General features: G+C 35.9%; 1 protein-coding gene across 11 annotated transcripts in view; it reads right to left on the bottom strand.

The window, feature by feature from the left end:
- nrxn3a (neurexin 3a) overlaps positions 1 to 22,003 on the bottom strand; it is a 584,854-nt gene that overhangs the window by 146,484 nt on the left and 416,367 nt on the right. For all 11 annotated transcript variants that reach the window (XR_008839269.1, XR_008839270.1, XM_056477510.1 and 8 more), the window contains one exon: positions 1 to 138. This exon is cut by the window's left edge and continues 44 nt beyond it. Coding sequence is in view for 9 of the 11 variants with exons in the window: in XM_056477510.1 (XP_056333485.1) it covers positions 1 to 138 (138 nt within the window). In the remaining 2 variants the exon portion in view is untranslated. The remainder of the gene's footprint in view (positions 139 to 22,003) is intronic.

The raw sequence follows: 22,003 nt of genomic DNA, 5'->3' as shown, positions 1-22,003 counted from the left end.
TGCGGATCAGGATGCCATCCTTGAGGGACGTGCTGAAGCCCACCGTCAGCCTGTCCGTACGGGTGCTTGGACGCTCGTTGGCGGGCCAGTTAAAGGATATCAGGCCTCCTCCTTTACCGAAGATATATGTTGTTCCAGCTGGAGGAAAAAGTAGAAAGCAAAGATTAGATTGTGTTACAGTATTGAGTCTAAATGAACGAATGCTTTTTTTATTGAACTGTGCGCCAAAGAAAATCAAGAAATTTAAGAAATTAAAAGTAACAATTAATGTGTAACAAAACAGTTAAGAAAAAGTTTGAGCCTGATAAATATACATTGTTTCTAAAAAAAACAAACAAACATAAAAGCAAATCTGTTTGTGTGTATAGTTTGGTATATGTGAAAAACTAAAAAAAACTCAAATAAAATAAGGATTTTTTGAAAATTTACTTTCTCTTATTTTAGTGAATTTATTTGTATGCTAAATTTAAAAAAAATGTAATTCTATAAAGGTCTGATAAAACTTTTTAATAGATCCAAATTTAATACATTTTTGTTTATAAAATGACTATGGATATAGCACAGTAAGTGATCAAAAGTAACATTTTATGCAGCTTTGAAAATATTTTCTAGTCACTTGTAAATGTTTTCAAGTCAGATTTTACAGTCATTGTTTAATTTATTTTTGTATTTTTTTTATAATACAAGAATGCATTATAATTATTATTACATTAACATTTGATTTACTAATAAATAACATATTTCAGATAAAAATAAATACTATTCTTTTATTTTTCTTTCTTGTTCTTTCGATCATTTAATAGCAATGTTTCCATCCAAGGATGCGCATTAAATTTATGTGCAAAACTGGAATATTGCATAAAAGACGAGCACCATTTCCATCCAATGAGTTAAAGCGAACAAAATCATCACTACCTGATTTACTGACAAACTGCTGTTACACCTAAAAACACTTTCTTAATCTCTTAATACCGCCACCTTAATAGTGGTGTTAATGGTCATTTTGAAGTGTCACCTACTGTACAATTCACTTCCCCATGTCCAAATGTAGCAGCCAAACCAGAACAAACCCGCACACTGTCACACCTGAAACACTGGTAGTACTCTACAAGAACCAATGACATGCCACTAAAATGTCCGCTTCAAGTTTCCACAACTAGGCCAAAGACTCAGAGAAAAGTCCTGACATTTTTAAGTTGTCAGCGGCTGTTCTTAGCAGCCTTCTCTTCACACTAGCGATCGGATCTTAAGCATGAATAATGCCCACACCTGGGTCAGAAAAGTCATAATTCTTCAGGCTCATATTCTCAGCAGAGCCTGCTGGAAAATGCTGTGACCTATCCAAGTTAAATATAACTCTTTCCAGGGAATAACAGCAGGAGCCTTTGATGAATGAATTCTGCTATTATCATGTATTATAAGAGGAAAAAAGGTAAACGCGAAAAGAATAAAGGTAGGGCAATAACTCTCTCCGATCTGACCGCCGCATTCCCAAACTCAAAGGATGCTGTCACGGCAAACAAAAGCATTATTGGGTAAACTGCAATTCTACAAGATTATTTGTTTTGGACAACAGTAGCAACAGAGGGATCGCGGTGCAAATCCATTCTGTTGATTTTCCCCTTGCTTTTCCAACAAATGGCTGCATGTGCACTAGAAAGGCAGACAGCTGGCAGAAGTGCCCTCCACTCGAGGGGCCTGTCAAGTGGAACATCTGGCCCTGGAGCGGATCATGCACTCACACAATATATATCAGCCCCCTCCATCTCGCGGTCCCTTTACGGCTCTCATTCTCAATTTGAGTCGCTGACTTCAGTGAATCTTTCCCATGACAGCTTGGCAGGACAGCGGGGCAGCAGCATGTAATGTATATGCAAGATGTGGCAGATGCATCAAGAAGTTATGAATCTGGAGTTATATGAGAAGCATACTCTGACGGATCGCACCAATAGTGTCAAAGATAACGCTCAGTGGGTTTATCGAGTTTATATATTATACAGTATAGTTCTTTTTTATATAAACAAAACGGCATGAGGGAATTTTGTTTAAATCAATTTACATTAGTTTGATATGAGTGCGTCAGAAAAAATAGTGAAGGACAGAGTGTGAGCTGCTGCGGAGTGCATAATCCAATGTGCCTTAAACATGACTGATGTTTTATATCTTTATAGATAACTTAAAAGCTTTGAAATAGCTCGTAAGATATAGTTCATGTAATGTTTGAAGTGGTTTGCCTCGCCAGATGCTCTGATACATACGCTGTTGTTTAAGAGATTGCATAAGCAGGTTTTTTCTTGTCTGTTTTTTGTTTTTGAAAAACCTAAGTTGGAGAGAGAGAGAGAGAGAGAGAGAGAGAGAGAGAGAGGGAGAGAGAGAGAGAGAGAGAGAGAGAGAGAGAGAGAGAGAGAGAGAGAGAGAGAGAGAGAGAGAGAGAGAGAGCACGAGAGAGATGGGGGATCGGATTAAGAAAGATCTGTGAGATGGGATTCAAACTTGTAATGATACTACTGTAAATGTCCCCTTATTGCCCACAAGGCTATTGGTGCCAACTACTTATGAGTTAATTTGTTTGTTAAGGGGTGTTTTCCTTTTAACTTACATTTCACAGGTATATTCTCCATTTTTAAATATTAGAAAGCCATGCCGATAGGCTATTCCCATTTACTTTCAGGGGTACATGAGCCTTCTGCATGGGAGTTTCTGCTAAACATGATGAAATACAGAACCAAACTGGCCGAGTGCAATAACACAGGAGTGCAGTAATTCTGACTCACTTAGGGTGCTTTCACATTGGGTTCAGTTGATTGGTTCATACTCAAGTTTGGTTAACCCCTTCTTGCCCTGCACCCGCTGGACTGTGTTCACATGTTTTTTTTTTTTTATTTTGTTTTAATCCCTTGTATATTTGCATCATTACTATGACAGATGTTGCTAGGTAACAGTAAAGTGGGAGGAGACGCAAAAAAGCTGGTGAACTTTGAAAATGTAACTTGTGCCAACAGAGAACAGTAAATACAATATTTCAAATGAATAAGAAGAGGGTCTTTTTTATATTCTTTCTGATTGCAGCGCATCAGTTATGAATGTCAGATAAGTGAGCAAATGCAAAAATACACTATTCAACCAATTAATAAGTTATTATAGAGGCTCTCTTACAGTATGCGATTTTGTGCAATTGCATGCACATTTTAAGTAAACTATAACAGAGTTAGAGTTAAGTTGCACATACGCAACCAAGTTCAGAAAATAGTGTTTACACTAGCCAAATTAACTGAACTCTGATGTCAAACAAAAAAAAAAAGTGCTAGTGTGCTGCTCTTATACAGTACAGTAAAATGTTTTTTCAATTATATTTGTTGGCCAATTATTGGGCCTCATCATACAGGCACAAGGCACAAGATATGTTTGACACGATTTTTTAGCTATTTAAAGACCAGCGCAACTGTAAATTTCACCAATTTTGCACCAAGATGTTTAAATAGCAAATCCATTTACGTCACTTTGTGATCTCATGGATGTGCCGGTCTATAAGGAGGTGTGTTAAGGTGCTTTGCTAGCGCATTGCTATTTTGAGAAACTAAAATAGACCGCGCCATTGACCAATGAATAGCTGGTCTAAAGTGCAGCACAGAGAACGTTGGTTGTGCGCCAAATGCATATCTTGGTTAATACAAACAGGATGTACAGATATACACAAAATACCTTTACATATGAACAAAAAAAATTCAAGAATTAAACTGTTACAAAAATTATTATTTTCTACATAAATATAAAAACCACTACCTCCATGCCTTCTTCATGTCGGGGGGCCCATATGGGGCATAAAAATAGGACATGTGTTTGGATAAAACACAGTTTTTTGACCACACGTATTATTGTTATTCATTTAATCAATTGCTGGAAATTAGAACTGAATTTAGAAACAGTCCTGAAACAATGAAATATGTAGACTAATGGACGTCTTCAGTGGAGTGAGTTTCGTTATCCATGAAAGTAAAGGAGTAAAGTGAAGAGTAAAAGTAAAATAAAGAGAGTGTAAAGAGGCCAAACGGAGAAGGCTCATCCTTTATCCACGCTGCAGATGGTCAGTTTTTTCACTTTCAAATATAAATAGCAAATGTGCGATGGCATGACGCAACTTACTCTTAAAGGGAATGGGAATTTATACTCGGATTAGCTTTATGCACGTTATGCTCAAAGCACACCCATATCTCATTAAGATAATAAGCACAACCCTGTTAGACCATGTGTCTGCGTTTAAAATAGCAAAAAAGGATTCGAACGTGCCCTTATTGCTTTTGTGCCATGCGCTTAAGACTTTGTGTCTAGATCATTAAAATAGAGCCCATGGTGTCATATGCATACTTTTAAACCTACAAGTGATTTTATAATAGTATAGTAATGAGATAATCAAACGTTTTTTTTTTGGTTTGTTACTTTTTATATACAGTAGTAATGTTACAATGTTAGTAGATCCTGTCATTTTAATCAGTTATTGCACAAAATGTGTATTCAATATTCAAAATATTTGCTTTCATAGCCTATATGAATTATTTCACTGGACAACATTGGGCAAGTTGTGAACAAATACATATATTAAACCAAAATCTGATTAAATGCAAATAATAAAATGCATAAAATATAGAGATGCATATCACATATCACACTTCATCCCTAAAATACAGAGATATGATTTTCAGATGGAGTCACAGCTGGAGACGTTCTGTCGCCATAGGCGCTCATGGACAAGATTGAACCGAGCCTCATTTGCACTTATATTTGTCTGTGTTTGAATGAAAATTATTCATAATGCATTTAATATCATAAGCAGAGGAACGGATTCTGTTGGTATTGCATTTTTTACTCAGAAAGCACTTAAAGGTTATTTTCTTGAATGATTTGGAGGTGCTTTAGACTTGCGCTGTTATGTCAGACATGTAATGACTGTGAGGCTTTTAAAACAATTAAGAAACCTAAGTGTGCCGTTCTTTCTGCATTTTGATGAGCTCGCCGATATTTCTCATCATGCATTTCAGATTAAGACGTAAAAAGGGGAAATGCAGCGGAACATTTTCATGAGGAGGAAGCAGTGTCAACGGTTTACTCAAAAGCAGCGTCTGCCTGCGGAATGGAGGATGTTCTTTAATAAATTAGCTGGCAGCTTCAAACAACCCGGCTAATGTGAATCTTAACCTGATAAGCATTCAAATGAGGACAGAACCCACAAGCAGGAAAAAAAAAACGACTTATTGAGACGCTTACAATGTATGTCTCAAAGCCTGAGGGTTTTATTTTAAGGTTTCGAGCACTAATGGTTGCCTTGGTTAAAATTTTCCATTAAGCAAAAGGGCGGTATTTCTTCAAATGGAGGGTATTCTACCTTAATGGATAGTTTTTCTCTGACCTAGAATACACAGAGTGAATCATCAATACCCAGTCAATTATCTTAACAGAAAAAAGCCAGACCTTTCATGAAATGTACGTATATTGCAATGCGATATGTGTATTTATGTTTGTATTCTGTACCTGATGTGAATATGTTACTGAAACCTTTTAAGGTAGCAGAATAACAACACATTTCTGGAAAAGCAGGAGATAATAATGCTTTGCAACTGTGATATGTGTATTTATGCCTGTATAGCTGATGTAAATGTTACTGAAACCTTTCAAGTTGCAGAAAAAGTCTGGAAAGCAATATTTAATACAATATTTTGCCACAATCAACACTGCAGGTCAGTACACTGAAAGTAGTGCAAATTAAATATTAAGCAAACTTTAAATGTCACATTTTGCAGTCATAATTCAAATAATTCTCTGGGTTCAAAATCCATAACATTAAAATTAATGAAGACCTTGCGTTTAAACAATGCAATTATTTTTATAGTTGAATAAAGAATTGTGAAGTATAGTACAGAATCCTGGTATATTTAAGCATTAATAATAGAGGTGATTACTTTTTAAACAACAAATAAAATATATATATATATATATATATATATATATATATATATATATATATATATATATATATATATATATATATATATATATATATATATATATATATATATATATATAGTAAATAAGTTCATATAAAAATAATAATAATTTTCAAGAATAAAATAAAATATTACTCATGAAATATAAAAAAGCAAATTTAATTAACTATGAAACATATTATATTTATGTGAATGTACAATTAATTATAGTGAGATTTAAATTAATGTTTAAAGTTAAATAACTGTAAAACATTTGTTATTGATTACTTCATTTATTCAGGCAATTTGTTCGAATAACCCGAGTCATTTTAGAACAAACCAATGACCATTTTATTTATTTTATTACTATTTAAACCTTCACTCAACTGATTCATCAAACATGCTGATTCATTCACAAACAAAGGAAGTGAAGTGGCCATATTAAAAATGAGTCTTTAATTCATTCACTGAAGCGATTCATTAAAAATGATTATTCATTTAAGAATGATGGAAGTGTAGAGGTTATCCTTTTGAATGAGTGGTTGAGATTCAATCACTCAACCGATTAAATAATAAAAAACATATAATAATACAAGAACAAAAAAGAGAAGAGACCATATTCATGAATGAGCTCTTGATTCAATTACTGGACAAATTCATTCACAAAAGGCTGATTCATTCAGGAACAAAGTAAGTGAAGAGATCATGTTAAGAATGAGTCTTTAATTCATTTACTGAAGTGATTCATTGAAAAATACTTCTTCATTCAGGAACAAACAAAGTAAAGAGGCCTTCCTTATGAATGAGTATTTGATTCAATCACTTAACTGATTCATTCAAAATGTGTGATTCATTTAATAAAACAAAATAAGTAAAGAGATCATCTTTATGAATTAATTCTTGATTCAATCACTCAACAGATTCACTCACAAAATGGTGATTCTTTCAAGAACAAAAAAGTGAAGTGACCATGTTATAAATGAGTCTTTCAATCATTCACTGAAGCAAATCACTAAAAATGCTAATTCGTTCAGGAGTGAACAAAGTGAAGAGAACTTCCTAATAAATGAGTATTTGATTCAATCACTTAACTGATTCATTCAAAAAATTGTGATTCATTCTATAACAAAATAAGTGACGAGATCATCTTTATGAATGAATTCTTGATTCAATCACTCAACAGATTCATTCAGAAAATGGTGATTCTTTTAAGAACAAAAAAGTGAAGTGACCGTGTTATAAATGAGTCTTTCAATCATTCACTGAAGCGAATCACTAAAAATGCTAATTCATTCAGGAATGAACAAAGTGAAGAGGACTTTCTAATTAATGAGTATTTGATTCAATCACTTAACTGATTTATTCAAAAACTGTGATTCATTCAGTAATGAAATAAGTGAGTGAATGAGTTCTTGATTCAATACCTCAACATATTAATTCACAAAATGCTGATTCTTTCAAGAACAAAAAAGTGAAGTGACCATTGTTATAAATGACTCTTTCAATCATTCACTGAAGCGAATCACTAAAAATGCTAATTAATTCAGGAACGAACAAAGTGAAGAGGCTTTCCTTATAAATGAGTATTTGATTCAATCACTTAACTGATTCGTTCAAAAATTGTGATTTATTCAGTAATGAAATAAGTGAAGAGATCATCTTTATGAATGAGTTCTTGATGCAATTACTCAATGATTCATTCACAAAATGCTGATTCATTCAGGAACAAAGTAAGTGAAGATTTCATGTTAAGAATGAGTCTTTAATTCATTCAAGTGAAGTGATTCATTAAAAATGCTAATTTATTCAGGAATTACGGAGGCCATCCATATGAACGATTACTAGATTCAATCGCTTAACTAATTCTGTCAAAAATTGTGATTCATTTATTAATGCAATAAGTGAAGAGATCATCTTTATAAATGAGTTTTTGATTCGACCACTCAACTGGTTCATTCACAAAATGCTGATTCATTCTACAAATAAGTAAAGTGACCATTTTATATATGAGTCTTTAAATCATTCACTGAAGCAATTCATTAAAATGTTAATTCATTCAGGAATGAATAAAGTAAAGAGGCTTTCCTTATGATTGAGTATTTGATTCAATACTTTACAGATTCATTCAAAAATTGTGATTCATTCAAGAACAAAATAAGTGAAGAGACCAGTTTTATGAATGAGTTCTTGATTCAAACACTCTACCAATTTATTTGACATTTGTAATTTATTCAAGAACTGTGACCATGTTAAGAATAAGTCTTTTATCCATTCACTATAGCAATTAAAAAAAAGTGGATTAATTCAGGAAAGAAAAAAAGTAATTAGGCCTTTTAAAATAAAAAAAATTTAAAATAAAAGAATGGGTTTTACTGAATCACTAAGTAATAACATACATTTTTTCTTTGTTTTTTGAAAAGACCATAGTAAATAAAAGACTAAATACTGAATGTTAAACACTTTCAGACAGACCACTGCTTAATATATTCTCCTCATTAAGTGAATTATCTCAGCTTTGATACAGTTATTGTAAATGGCAATCAGCAATGAAGGCATTTCTCTTTGAGACACTATATAATACACATGCAATGAAGATCTCCATGCAGTGTGTCAGGTAGCGAAGAACACAGCCTTCAACTGCTGCATTAAAACTGCAACAAGACTGTTACCAGACGATGTGGCGAGACCGACACAAGAACGGTGCTTCATCCACGTGTCAGGCATGCAAGGAGCGAGTTCAAAGACCTGTCGCACCATCACCCATACGATCATAATGTAAGTGAAAATGAAATACGTGATTCATCCGCACCTGTCCTATTGATATTCCATAAGTGTGAAATGGAAATAGCGCTGCCGAGCTTCATTCCCACCAAATTTGACTGTAAGATGAGAGCGTTGGAAAGCTCAATTTGATCATGTACATCCCAGGTTCTTCTTTTCAGCCTGACATTATATGCACGTGCCAAAATTGCTTGCCTGTACACACAGAAATGTAATACCTGAAATGGAGTATTTTAAGCAGTCAGGCACTGTGCTAGATTGATCCCAAGAGTCAACAGTATGGAGCCGCTCTCACGGCGAGCGTCAGGAGGTTTAAAGTCTATCAGCTCAGCAATTGCTTCTGAGCTTCTTAGATAAGAAGGCGATTAGAAAAGCGAGCAGGTAGGAGTCCTGTCTGCCCGAAACTTCAGTGTGAAGTTCTAGACACGCATTTTAAATGGATATTTGGAAAAAATCTGACATGGTGATAGTTTGATTTTTCTCTGATCACATATTGAGATATGAATACAATTTCTCCAGATGACTTAAACAGGTCAATTTGGAAAGAATTAACAATTTTAGAATGATTGAGGCGATTTTATAGTGGAGTAATGAAGTATAAAAAATTACAAGCATGGAAAAAATAAAATAGAGCAAAGATAACTAGCAAAAATTAACTAATTTGAAATGCTTACAGGGGCAGCACAGTGGCTCAGTAGCTAGCACTGTCGCCTCACAGCTAGAAGGTTGCTGGTTCGAGCCCCAGGCGAGTCAGTTGGCATTTTTGTGTGGAGTTTGCATGTTCTCCCCTTGTTCATATGGCTTTCCTCCAGGTGCTCTGGTTTCCTCCACAGTCCAAAGACATGTGGTCAAGTGAATAATCTAAATTGGCCTTAGTGTATGTGTGTGAATGCAAGTGTGTATGGGTGTTTCCCAGTACTGTGTTGCGGCTGGAAGGGCATCCACTGCATAAAACATATGCTGGATAAGTTGGGTGTTCATTCCACTGTGGCAACCCCTGATAAATAAAGGGACTAAGCCAAAGGAAAATGAATGAATGAATGAATGAATGAATGAATTAATTAATTAATTAAATGCTTACACTTAAAAACACTGTAAATGATAAACGTTTGCTCTTTCATGGTTAAAATTTTCAATGTCTCCACAAATTGTTGTGCCTTATTAATTATAATCATGACTTTGAACATCCTATATCATGACTACCCAGCGTGTACCATGTTTACAAAATTGTACAACATTTGCACGGTCAGTCATCTCAAGCCCCGTTTACACTAATTTGTTTTAATTTTAAAACAACATTTTTGAATGAAAACGCACCGCATCCACACTGGCGTTTTATCCAATGTTTCTGAAAAGATCTCCATCGTCACTACTTCACTAAAAACACACATCACATGACCACACACACACTCATGCGCTGCAGTATATGCGGACGTCTGAGCTCCAGGCAGTCAGTGGGTGCTCTGCGGGCACCTCCCCAGGTGAGAGCAGCATCCGTCAGACAATTCATCAAGGATCTACAGCTGGATCTCTTTTCACTATAGTTGTTAAACGTGATATTTAATTCTCCGTGTCTCTATCTAACAACTCGTCAGTCTTTTGAATCTATTAGCTACTTGTTCTCAGGTAACGTGTTAATATATTAATTTATGTAATCACGTAAACTGATTCTGCACATTGAGTGATTGCTTGCTTTATTTCCCATATTGTACTGTATATACTTTGATTGCCATTACTGATTATTAAAACTGATATTCAGCAATAGAAAAAGGGTGTTATTCATATGAAAATGAAAGGAGGCAGTTATGTTATAGGCTCCGTTCTGTTATAAATATGCATACAGTAAAGATGACACTCATATAAATATGTAGCTACATGACGCCTCAACATTTTTGGTGTCTGTACAGTTGTTAATATCAAAATGAAAATAAGCAGTTCCTTATATCATGTTTTCATTTTATTGTTAAGATAGTGAAACAACGTAGCCAGGGTGATGTGAATGACGTTATAAAATAGCTTACACTGTTCCCTTTGAAGATTTACCCGAGGTGTCCTCAGGAGTTTATTTTCCATATCAAACTTGCGAAGTCTCTGATTACGAGAAAAGGATGCAAAACTGAACTTTGAGTACTTAATATTGAGAAAAAGCTCCAATTAGATTGGCAAATGTCTCCAGCCACGCCTACATTTTCAGATGTCTCCGTTTTCCCCCATCTACACTGACACAGAGCAGCAGCGTTTTAAAACCAAAATGGCCTCTTCAGCGTTTCCAAAACGATCCGTTTTTGGGGTTCGAAAACTCTGAGGAAGTGTGGACAGAAGGCATAAACGCAGCAAAACTTATGCGCTTTAAAACTAAAACATGTTAGTGTAAATGGGGCCTCAGTTAGAGCAATAATTTCTGAAATACCCTTCCAATTGAATTGCTTAGTCCCTTTATCAGGGGTCGCAAAAGTGGAATGAACCGCTGCAACCCAGAACTGGGAAACACCCGCTACACTCTCACATTCACACACATACACTACGAACAATTTAGTTTATTCATTTCACCTATACCACATGTCTTTGGACTGTGGGGGAAACTGAAGCACCAGGAGGAAACCCATGCAAACACAGGGAGAACATGCAAACTCCACACAGAAACGCCAACTGGTCCAACCGGGACTCGAACCAGCAACTTTCTTGCTGTGAGGCAACAGTGATAATCACTGAGCCACTGTGTCACCCAATCTGAAAGCTTCAATTCCAAATTTTACCTTGCATTTTGTATGCCTTCAATCCATGTAAACTACCATGATGTCAAAAACCCAATTTCAATTTTTAGTAATCGAAGATGGCGCCAAGCATGGCCACTGTGTTGCGAGCTCCCACCAAATTTTATTGTGTTTTGTGTGTTTTACTTGTAATTTTGTTGGTTTTTGTGCTGGATGTGAACACGCTTATCATCTACGACAGACACACACTTCGGGAAATTGGTTCCCTCGTTGCACATCGATGACCGGACTTTGAGTTCTTAACGACACTTTGTTTACAAACACAGCATTAGAGCCCTTTGTCTGCATGGTCACACAACCGAGGTGATGACGGAAACGTAGCCGGAAAAGAGGAAAGAAAGCCGGCATCCTCGTCAGACTTAGATGCCGTTTCAACCTCCACTCCTCACCATTCTGCTGGCTAACGTTCAGTATTTTCTTACACAGACTATCAGGCTAATGAACACTTGACACACCTCACACAAACTCTTCCATACACCTCACTGCATCCCATCAAGATGTTAACCAATAAGTTCTTAAAACAATATTGCCTACAATAATTTACCACCAACAGTCAAACTTTTTATACACCTATTCATTGTCTTCTACATATTCCTGTCAAAATTGCCAACTGTCTATTGTCTTGTTTTTTGGGAGTATGTTGTTGTATTTTGCACTGTCATTGTATTTTGCACTGTTTGGAGCCAGCACCTAAGCTTTTCACACATCATAGTACATGTGCTGTTTTGACATCAAAGTAGCCTGTTTTAATTTTTGATGTGTTTTTAAACATGTTTTTTATTGTTCTTTAGACATTTGCTCACTGAATATTGTAGATGGGCAAGTTGTGATGTCAATGTTTAAACGATATATTGCACAGCACTAATTCACAAGATTTGTAATTCGATTACAACAACAGTGAGACCAGACATATGTCGTGCACTCAACTGATTCAGTAACTTGTGAGCTTTCAGTTTGGATTGGGTTTTTAATTTAACTAGCAAATGAGAAGTTATGCTCACAGATTCACAGTGTGAAACCCACAGAAGATATGTGGCTTGAATAAACCCATTTCTGCCTGCGGGGCACTTGGGAAACGGCATGAATAACATTCATATTCTTTCATTTTCGAGTTCAAGTGTGATACGACTGTCTGCGAATGTTTCTGTAAATGCTTCAGAGATGGAGGAGCGAGACAGATGGGCAGATTTAACTGCGGAGCACAATCAAAGACCTCACAGCACAATGTGGCGCTAAAAAGAGGGAATACGCTAAACTGGCATTTTGATAGATCTCTTTTCTAAAACCCCCCCATAATTTTCCCAACCATTGCACCAAAACTTATTCTGAGCATGTTTACCTACTCGAGAGAAGTCTGTTTGGTTCAATCATGAGGAGGGGTTGCTCTGCTTGGCAGTCTCATCTTTCCCCAGAGAGCAAAATTCAATAGAGGTAATCATTACTGTGAGGACCAGTACTCAGGAGTGAGACGTTACTGCCAACCGAAATCACCAGAATAAAAAGATAAAAGTCTCATCAACACAACAAGAGCAAATAAAAATGCAAATCGTGAATGCTAGAGATGGGAAGAGAAATGAGAAAACAATTAGAAGGGAAAAAAAAATGTCTTGCTCAATAACTGTCTAGTTTTTCTTCTCATGTAAGAGCGTAGGAGGGTTAACAAAAGGGTTGTACACAAAACCTCATTAACTTTATTGATGTAATGTCTGCCCTCTAATTTGAAGCATTTCTTTTTCACGTGAATGCTAATTTCTCAACACTAGCAATAGTAAACAAATACAATTTGACTTTCATTGGTCAAACAAAGAAACCACTCCACCCCAAATAAACTCTGGTTTCACATTTATCATTTAAAGTGCCCCTATTATACATTATAAAAGGTCATATTTTGGTTTTATGGGCCTCCAACAACAGGCTAATATGCATACAAGGTCAAAGAACCCTTTTATTGTCTTATAATATGCATTTATTTTTACCTATTTATCCCAACGACTCCCATATGATTTGTTCAGAGATTCATTTGTTCCCAAACCCTTCCTTAGTGTGAAGCTTATCTGCGCTGATTGGTCCGATGACCTAGGCTGTTGTGATTGGTCGACTGGGTTCAGCGTGAGACAGAGAGAAACGCCCACCATGGTTATGAAGTAGAACTTAACCCCAAGTGATAACAACGACAAACATTCAGTATTAATCCACACAGTGGCAAAAACTGAACTATTTAGAAAAATGACCGCACTGTGTGTGAGGAACAGCTGATAGCGGCCATAGCAAAGACAAATGGCAGAGGATCACGAGTTCAGAAACGCATTTAAATCGATAAAGGAAGAAGCACGCGTCACGTTTTAATGTGGTTTTGGACGAAATATGTGAATAGCCCCATAAAGATTTAACCTGAGAGATACAATACAAGCACTGATCTATAATAGATACATGATTACAAGCCGCATGGAGCGATTACAAGTTACAACACACAATTAAACATATTTTACAAACTACACAAAATGAGGCAACAATTTTAATTACACTTCCATGTCATGATCCAGTGGAAGAAGAAACTGGTCCAAATGAACTGTAACAGTTACTGACAAAGTGCCTGTCAAAGTCTGACAAAGTCCCATACATAATTGTCTCTGCTGGTCCTTCCCTTAATAACAAATGGCTGGCATTTCCCGCATTGCAGCGTAGGTTGTTGTATCAAAGATCAGAAAAGTGACAGGAACAAACAGCACACAGTTGGCTATACTGTGGTATGGTTATGAAAATGAACTTTAAGCCTTTATTCCCCACAGCTGAATCTCCATCTCTCAGTGATTATCATCTCCGTGTCATGATCAGTCCCGTGATCCCCTGCGCTCTGCTAGTGTCTGAAGGGAAAGGCGCGTTGATGTTTTTCTGGATCTGGCACTTCATATTTGGTGATGTACCTGTATTGAAGTCAATGCGTTCAGGCAAAAGATCCAAACCCAACACAATTCATTTATTCGACTCTGAGACGACTATTTTGTTAAAGAATGAATAGTTTTAAACACGGTGCACTTTCAGATTTAAAACTCAGCTGGATGAGTGCTATTCACTTAGTGCTGTGTTACACGGCATGGAAGGTCATTTTCAAAAACCCGTAATAGGGACTTTTTAAGTAAGTATGTAAGTAATGTGTATTTATATAGTGCATTTATTGTGTATGGCCATACACCCAAAGCGCTTCACAATCATGAGTGGAGTCTCTCCACACCACCACCAGTGTGCAGCATCCACTTGGGTGGTGCGACGGCAGCCACAGGACAACGGCGCCAGTGCGCTCACCACACTCCAGCTATTAGTGGAGTGGAGAGACAGTGATACAGCAATGTTAACCAGTGTCTTTTTTAATAATATTTTAAAAAATTATTTATGTGTCTATATTTTCAATTTTAAATAAATTAAACACATTCATTAAAAGCTATGTATCTTTAAAAATGTTCAATTAGCTAAAATCATCAATCTTATTAAATTTAACAAGCAATTTATTACAGATTAAGCAAAAATGACATTAATTTAGGAACCCTGAATTGAATTTAAACTATTCTCTCAAATTCCATGTTATTACTGCTAAAATTAAACGCTGAAGAATAATTGTGTAATTCCTTAAAAAATGGTTTATTCATATAATTACTAAAGTAATTTATACTATTATTTTTTCCTTGAGAAGTTAATTCATTCACACAATAGTAAAATACTGCAGTCACAACGGCTTCAAGTTCAGCTGAACTTTAATTCTGACAGGTTGTCATGTTTTGTACCATTTGTACTTTGCAGCTAATTCCAATAATATCATTTTAGGACTGGATTTCGTGATATATTCTATATATATTCAGAAGTACATTTTTAGCAAACAGCACATCAATTGGAACCACAGCATATCGCTTAGCACACTTGTCCACATATCAAGTGCTTTTGTGGGTGTGCGATCAAATCTGGCTTGTTACATTTCCAAATCCCATTCTCTCTCTCATTCCCTGTGCCCTCTCAACAAAAGGCCAGAAAATATATCACAGCGCTATGAATATCTGGCATCCGCCGCAGCCTCTCTGATATCACAGCCCAAATTTACAGCCGTCTGCATTCAGTTGCACATCATTCCTCTTCATCTGTGCAAAAATCAGACAGTTGCTTTGGGAGATTAACAGATTTTTTTGTTAACTACATAAACGCTGTGCAGGAGCCGTGCCAATCACTGAGCGCTTACCTCATTCGACAGCATATTGCTCTGAAATATAAGAGCCAATATTTGGCATTTCAGCCTCCAGGAAATTTATAATTGACAACGATAACGACACATGAGAAGAGAAAAAAATCTCAATGTTTGCTCATGGATTGTTTCAGTGACATGCAAACTCGACAAGCACAGAAGGATAATCATTACAGCACACAGCATATTGATTCCCTATTCACTAGAGCTAGAAGATTAGGAAATGTATTCGTAATGTGGCAAGCTTTATGAATGACTTCCATTCGGCAAACACATGCGGAGAAGCCATCCATTGTGCAAATGTCCTGTGGGCAGGGGAATCGTGTTACACATTTCAAAGCTACCTTGGTCTCATCGCGTATGCCGAAAATGTGAGCAGAAACCCAATGCTTCTCCTGGAATGATGACGTCACGCTCGGCATTGACAACTCTGAATGTTTCTGCCAAATTCTTGTCAGGCTGTATTTCATGCCTGGCTTTTCAGAGGGATGGAGAACATCCTTTAAGCAGAATGTGCTCATCTACTGTGAATAATCTCTAAGTGTTTGCCACACAAAAGAGAAGACAAATGAGAAGCATCGTAATTACAGAGAATGACTGATGACTTGGCTTTAAGCGCGATTCTTGAGTACTGATAGCCTCCGTAGCATTTGATCCACAGAGTTGATGGCATTGAGCATGTGTGGTGATGTTTTCATTTGATTTATTGGCTAGCCATTCCTGTTACTAAAGAAATAGCTCACTTAAATATCAATATTGTGTCATCATGTCCTCACTTAAATTCAAACAGTTTTCAGTGCAAGATTTAAAAAATTGGTACTTTTATAGTCTTTGCTTTTATAGTCTTTGCTAGTGTGTAAATAATCAAACATGTTTTTCACATGTGTCTTTACGTTATATAATATAAAATAAATAAAGATTTATAGGTATAAAGTGGGGGCGGCACGGTGGCTCAGTGGTTAACATTGTTGCCTCACAGCAAGAAGGTCACTGGTTCGAGTCCCGGCTGGGCCAGTTGGCATTTCTCTGTAAAATTTGCATGCTCTCTCTGTGTTCGTGTGGGTTTCCTTCAGTTTCCCCCACAGTCCAAAGACATGCACTGTAAGTGAAATGGATCAACTAAATTGGCAATAGTGTAGGAGTGTGTGTGAAGAGTATGGGCGTTTCCCAGTACTGGGTTGCAGCTGGAAGGGTATCTGGGTAGGATTACACCAGCTGTTTGCAAGTTCTTTCTTAAGCTGGAACATAATGTCCACACTAGGGTCTTAGTAACTACTAGCTAGTTTGTCTATAAATATATTCTCACCTTGGTTGAACCACATTTTCTTAAGGCAAATCATAGTAAGTAGGTTGTAAGCTCTCCATAAAGTCATGCGTAGTTGCATTGAATGACGTAATATCATATAACAAGCATTTAAAACGTTAAACTACTTTAAAATTCTGCAACAAATGCATCTATATATATATATATATATATATATATATATATATATATATATATATATATATATATATATATATATATATATATATATATAAACTATCCTATGCAAATGAAATGACAAATTACATTTTTACAGTACATTAAACTATAGTCAGTCACTGATAACTAGGAATGTCTTGATCAAGTTTTTTTACCCTCGAGTCCAAGTCCGAGTCATTTGAATTTGAGTATCTACCGATACCGGAATCTGATCTGATACTTCTATAATACATAAAAAGTAAATAAAGAAGAGCAAAGAAACAGATCCAGGATGTTCCTTATTTTTTATTTAACTCACCTTATTTTAACATTAAAAAAATCTGTTAACAAACAAAGCCTTTCTGTGAGGTAGCTTGAACAATCAACTAATAAATACATAAATTCTTCACTTTTGGACTTTAGTGCAACATTAAATATAAAAAAAAATCGAATATAATAACAAATAGAACTTCAACTTAAAATACTTAGCAGGCAATCCCAAGTTAACATATCTCACAATTTGCTACGGCAATGTTGTCATCAATTTTATAATACCTCCAGACCGTATACATACTCGCACTTTCCACTTCAAGCTGCTTCCGTGTTCTACTTTGCCGGCATTTAACCAATAGTGTCTCTGCAACAAAGTGATGTCATGCCGCACTTGTTGCTGTTTCTGTGTGAAGTCAAGATAGAGGTCTTACTCTGTGCCACCGCATAACTATAGATGGGTTAAAAAATAATGACTATATATACAGTATATGTATATATATATATATATATATATATATATATATATATATTCGAGTCCTGATCGGGAGGTAACGTCTGAGTCTTAAACCGCGTGATTAGGCCTGATTTCCAATCACATAATCATATCTGGACATCCCTACTAATAATCGACAACACACACACACACACACACACACCTGCATCGTGAACCGTGACTACAAATAAAGTTATAAAAACATTAAATTCGATTAAAAAAAAAAAATGTATCCTACATATTAAAGAAAAAAAGAGCAGGAAGAAAAACTGTAGTGAAAAAATTCTAATTTTCAATGATGGATACAATTAACACAAAACTCTCCTTGATAAAATTGAAAGTTTTCTTTCACATATCGAAAAAAATGCAAGAATTGGGAGGAAAATATGACTGTGAGTAGAGAGAGATATTTCTTCATTATGATCTCAAGCTCCTCAATGTAAACCAATCTCACTGTCATCTCTTTTCTACCATTGTACATGGGAGGAGGCTGACGTGAATGTTTAGTTGGAATGTAGCGTAATGTTTAAACTAAGCTCAGTGGTACAACACAAAAATATTTAGTAATGTGTAAGTTGTAACTTAGTGTCTTTTTAAGTCACAAATAGACTACGATTTAACTGCAACCAGCCCCTTCTGCGTAAAACATATGCCGGAATAGTTGGTGGTTCATAGTTGGTGGACTACGTCACAGATTTTGATCCTGCCCCAAAAATGATTTTAAATCTAGAAGATGAAATTAGCAGACAAAAGCTTCAAATTATCCAATTAAAGCTGACAGATGCTAACACTGTCTTAATTGATGCTTAACACACAAAAATCTATTAAAATATTTTTTTAAAAGGATTCGAGGGTTTCTTGAACCTTTAATGTGACATTGAATTGATCTCACATTTTAAATGCATCATCCATGAATGGCAAGTCATTTAACTTGCATTTAGAAACACCCTTAAAAGAAAATGCCAAGGATCTACCTTTTTAATTTGCATGATGTAAGGTGGAATCATTTTCACAGCGTAATACTCACTTGTCAGTACTCTTAAGTATTTTTCGAAGGGCTACTTTTTCTCTCGCACTTTGAGTATTATTTAGAACAGATATCATTCTACTACATTTTTTGGCAAGTAATGGTACTTTTACTTTTACCTGAGCATGCTTTTCAGTACTATTTCTACCACTGCCTAAATGTCCCACAAGGAAATACAATTGTGATGTCATTCAACACTGGATTTTTTTCTTTTTTTATCATTTGCGCTAGACCATGGATTGTTTTGTCTATGAATGTGAAAATCTTGGCAAACAGACCAGGTTTAGAATAACATGAGGTTGAGTAAATGTTTACAGATTTAGTTCGTGAGAAAGATAAATAAATAAATAAATGAATACAAATTATCCTTCGGTTAAAGTGGACACTTTAAAGCTGCTGTTTTTCTGTCTAAACTGCGGGTGGTACACTAAACAAGCAAAGAAATTGTATTTTAGTGTGGGGAAAGACCGGTTGGTAATCTCCTCGGAAGTTGCAATTTTTCATTTATAACATAATGTGGCTTTCAAAGTCCATAGAAAACAATGGAAAAGAAATATGCAGCCAAGCCACAGCAGTAAAGCTGCACAACCCTCACTGTTACCATTTCCTGTGTTCCCCAGCTGTCTGACACTGACTGTTCACTGGGATAATTGGCCATTACTTCTACTTTTGTGTTTAGAGTCCCACTCACTGAGATTTCCTAAGGTTATATTATGACAAATTATCCAATTTGCTCCACACTTTAGTAAGTGGCATTAAGCCAGCGCTGGTAATAGGTTAAAATATTTTTATATTTATTTCCCTTTGGCATAAGAAAAGAAAACTATATATATATATATATATATATATATATATATACACAGTCCATATTGCATTTTCATGTTGGTTGTTTGAGTGGACTATATTGGATTTGCAAGCGTATAAATAACTTTATACCACATAGGGGGTATATGCTGGGCTGTCTCATCATCTAATGTGTTGTTTTGTGCACCATGACACATATTGTCGCCGCCTAATGGTTATACTCTCCAAAGCCTTCCTCCTTAATGTTCAATAAATTCTTGTTATTCTCCCTGCTTGGTCTGCTGAATAAGTGTTGCCACCTTGTTGTCATCGCAACAGCCTCTTTACTGTACACCGCTGGTAGGAACATGATATAGCTATCACAGGAGAAGTTCTTGAACTTTACGATCAGTGCCAGCCGTTGGTCGAGTCCCTCTGGTCTCTGTGAGGGTATTATTTGAGTGGTTTGCTATTTATGACTCTAATTACACATAACTCTCTCTCTCTTTCTCTCGTATTTCCTTTTATCCCTCTTGTATTCCCTCAATTTGCCCAAAAGTTTAACTTTGATCAGGGGGTTTGCGGTTTGAGAGTTTGTGTAGTTCAGATGCCACGCGACTGACCTCATCCAGGATGAGATATCTGATCTCTCCACATTGCTTGCTTTGAATCATTGTCCAATTAACCAAATGGAGCTGCTCACAGGGACTCTGATTGGAGATAAACGCCTTGATGTTGGAGATATAAACGCCTGGGAACGCACATCCATGGATACAGGCTTTCAGGGGATGGAACGACAATGAGCATTATATTCACAACAATGTTTGAGACTAAAATCTCTCGTAAAGTCCATTCAGGCATTTTTTCTAGCCATGTCATGCCATGCTGATTGAACTTTAGTGTTCCTATGGTTTCAGGAAAGTATGAAACATTTTCCCAATTGAAACATAATAAGCAGAAGTCTATTACAGCGTGAAGAAGGTCATATGTTCCCTCAATCATCAAGGGGGTGACTGAAGAATTTATCTTCTTTTAATTGTGTCCTTACATTGGAATTTGCACTTAATTGGCTGCACGCCTTGAGAGTTTGAATACAAATGATGAGAAAATAAATGAATGAATTGCAATTCAAAGAAATTCACTTCGGGCAGTGCCTCTTGCTCTCTCTATTTCTCTGTTTGGCTTCTCTTGTCCGGGTATGAATGCACCTCACTGGTGTCCTGACTTCCCAAAGACGAAAACCACACATCCTTAAGGTTTCATGACCTTTATCTGGCCCATAAGAGACTGTCATGTGCAGCATCAATACCGCACACACACACACAAAGAGGTTGGCTAACATATATGATTCATAGTCCATTTCACCCCATGAGTGTACAGCTCACACTCAACAACCAAGTCAGGCCTTCACAACCTCACAGATAGAAGCACACAAATAAACAGAGTTAAGGCACAGGAGATTTCCCGAAACCCACATGCTCTAAGAGGGGTGCCGTAAATAGATGTCCAAGCAGCGTTTCTCTAAATACTGGAAATGCAAATTTTGATTCAATACCTTAAAATACTGTAAGTCATTGCTCAAAACCATTTGCAATTTCACTTAAAATCTAAAATTAGAGGTGCCATAGATTGCATTGATATTGTTATCAACATATTGTTTTCTGATATCTACATCTAATATGTGACCTAGGTTTGTTCAAAACCTCACCAGAAAAGGTTTTATTTGCTTATTTATAACCACAAAAAATTATGATTGAGTTATGAATAGAATGGGAAACTCAGTTTTGACCATATTTGGAAGGGTTGTGCATATTAATGAGCTCTGCTCTGATCTCCTTAAACAACTATATTAAGCAGTACATGTTATACATGTTAAACTAATACATTTACACAATACAATACATTCAAACAGACCCCATGTCTCTTTGGGAGGCAACTAAATACATTTATAATCCGTGTTTCCCAAAGTTTTCCTTCTATGTTCCCAAAGTAATGATGAGTCCCACGTACATAGTAAGGGAACAATATCATTGTGGTAATCATGACTAGGGAATGCTGTGGCCAATCAAAATAGAAGTAAATAAAAAAAGGAGTAAAAGAAATATGTTGTTTTCGTGATTATGAACCATGCAACAATCTAATTAATTTAAAAACTCTTAATTCCATTGTCAATTTAGTTTTAGAGAGAATCAGCCTTTACACTT

The sequence above is a fragment of the Danio aesculapii genome, chromosome 17 (assembly GCF_903798145.1).
Source record: "Danio aesculapii chromosome 17, fDanAes4.1, whole genome shotgun sequence".
NCBI classification, from domain to species: Eukaryota; Metazoa; Chordata; class Actinopteri; order Cypriniformes; family Danionidae; genus Danio; species Danio aesculapii.
Note: the sequence above shows the minus strand (reverse complement) of the source record. Positions and strands in the feature narration are given on the sequence as shown.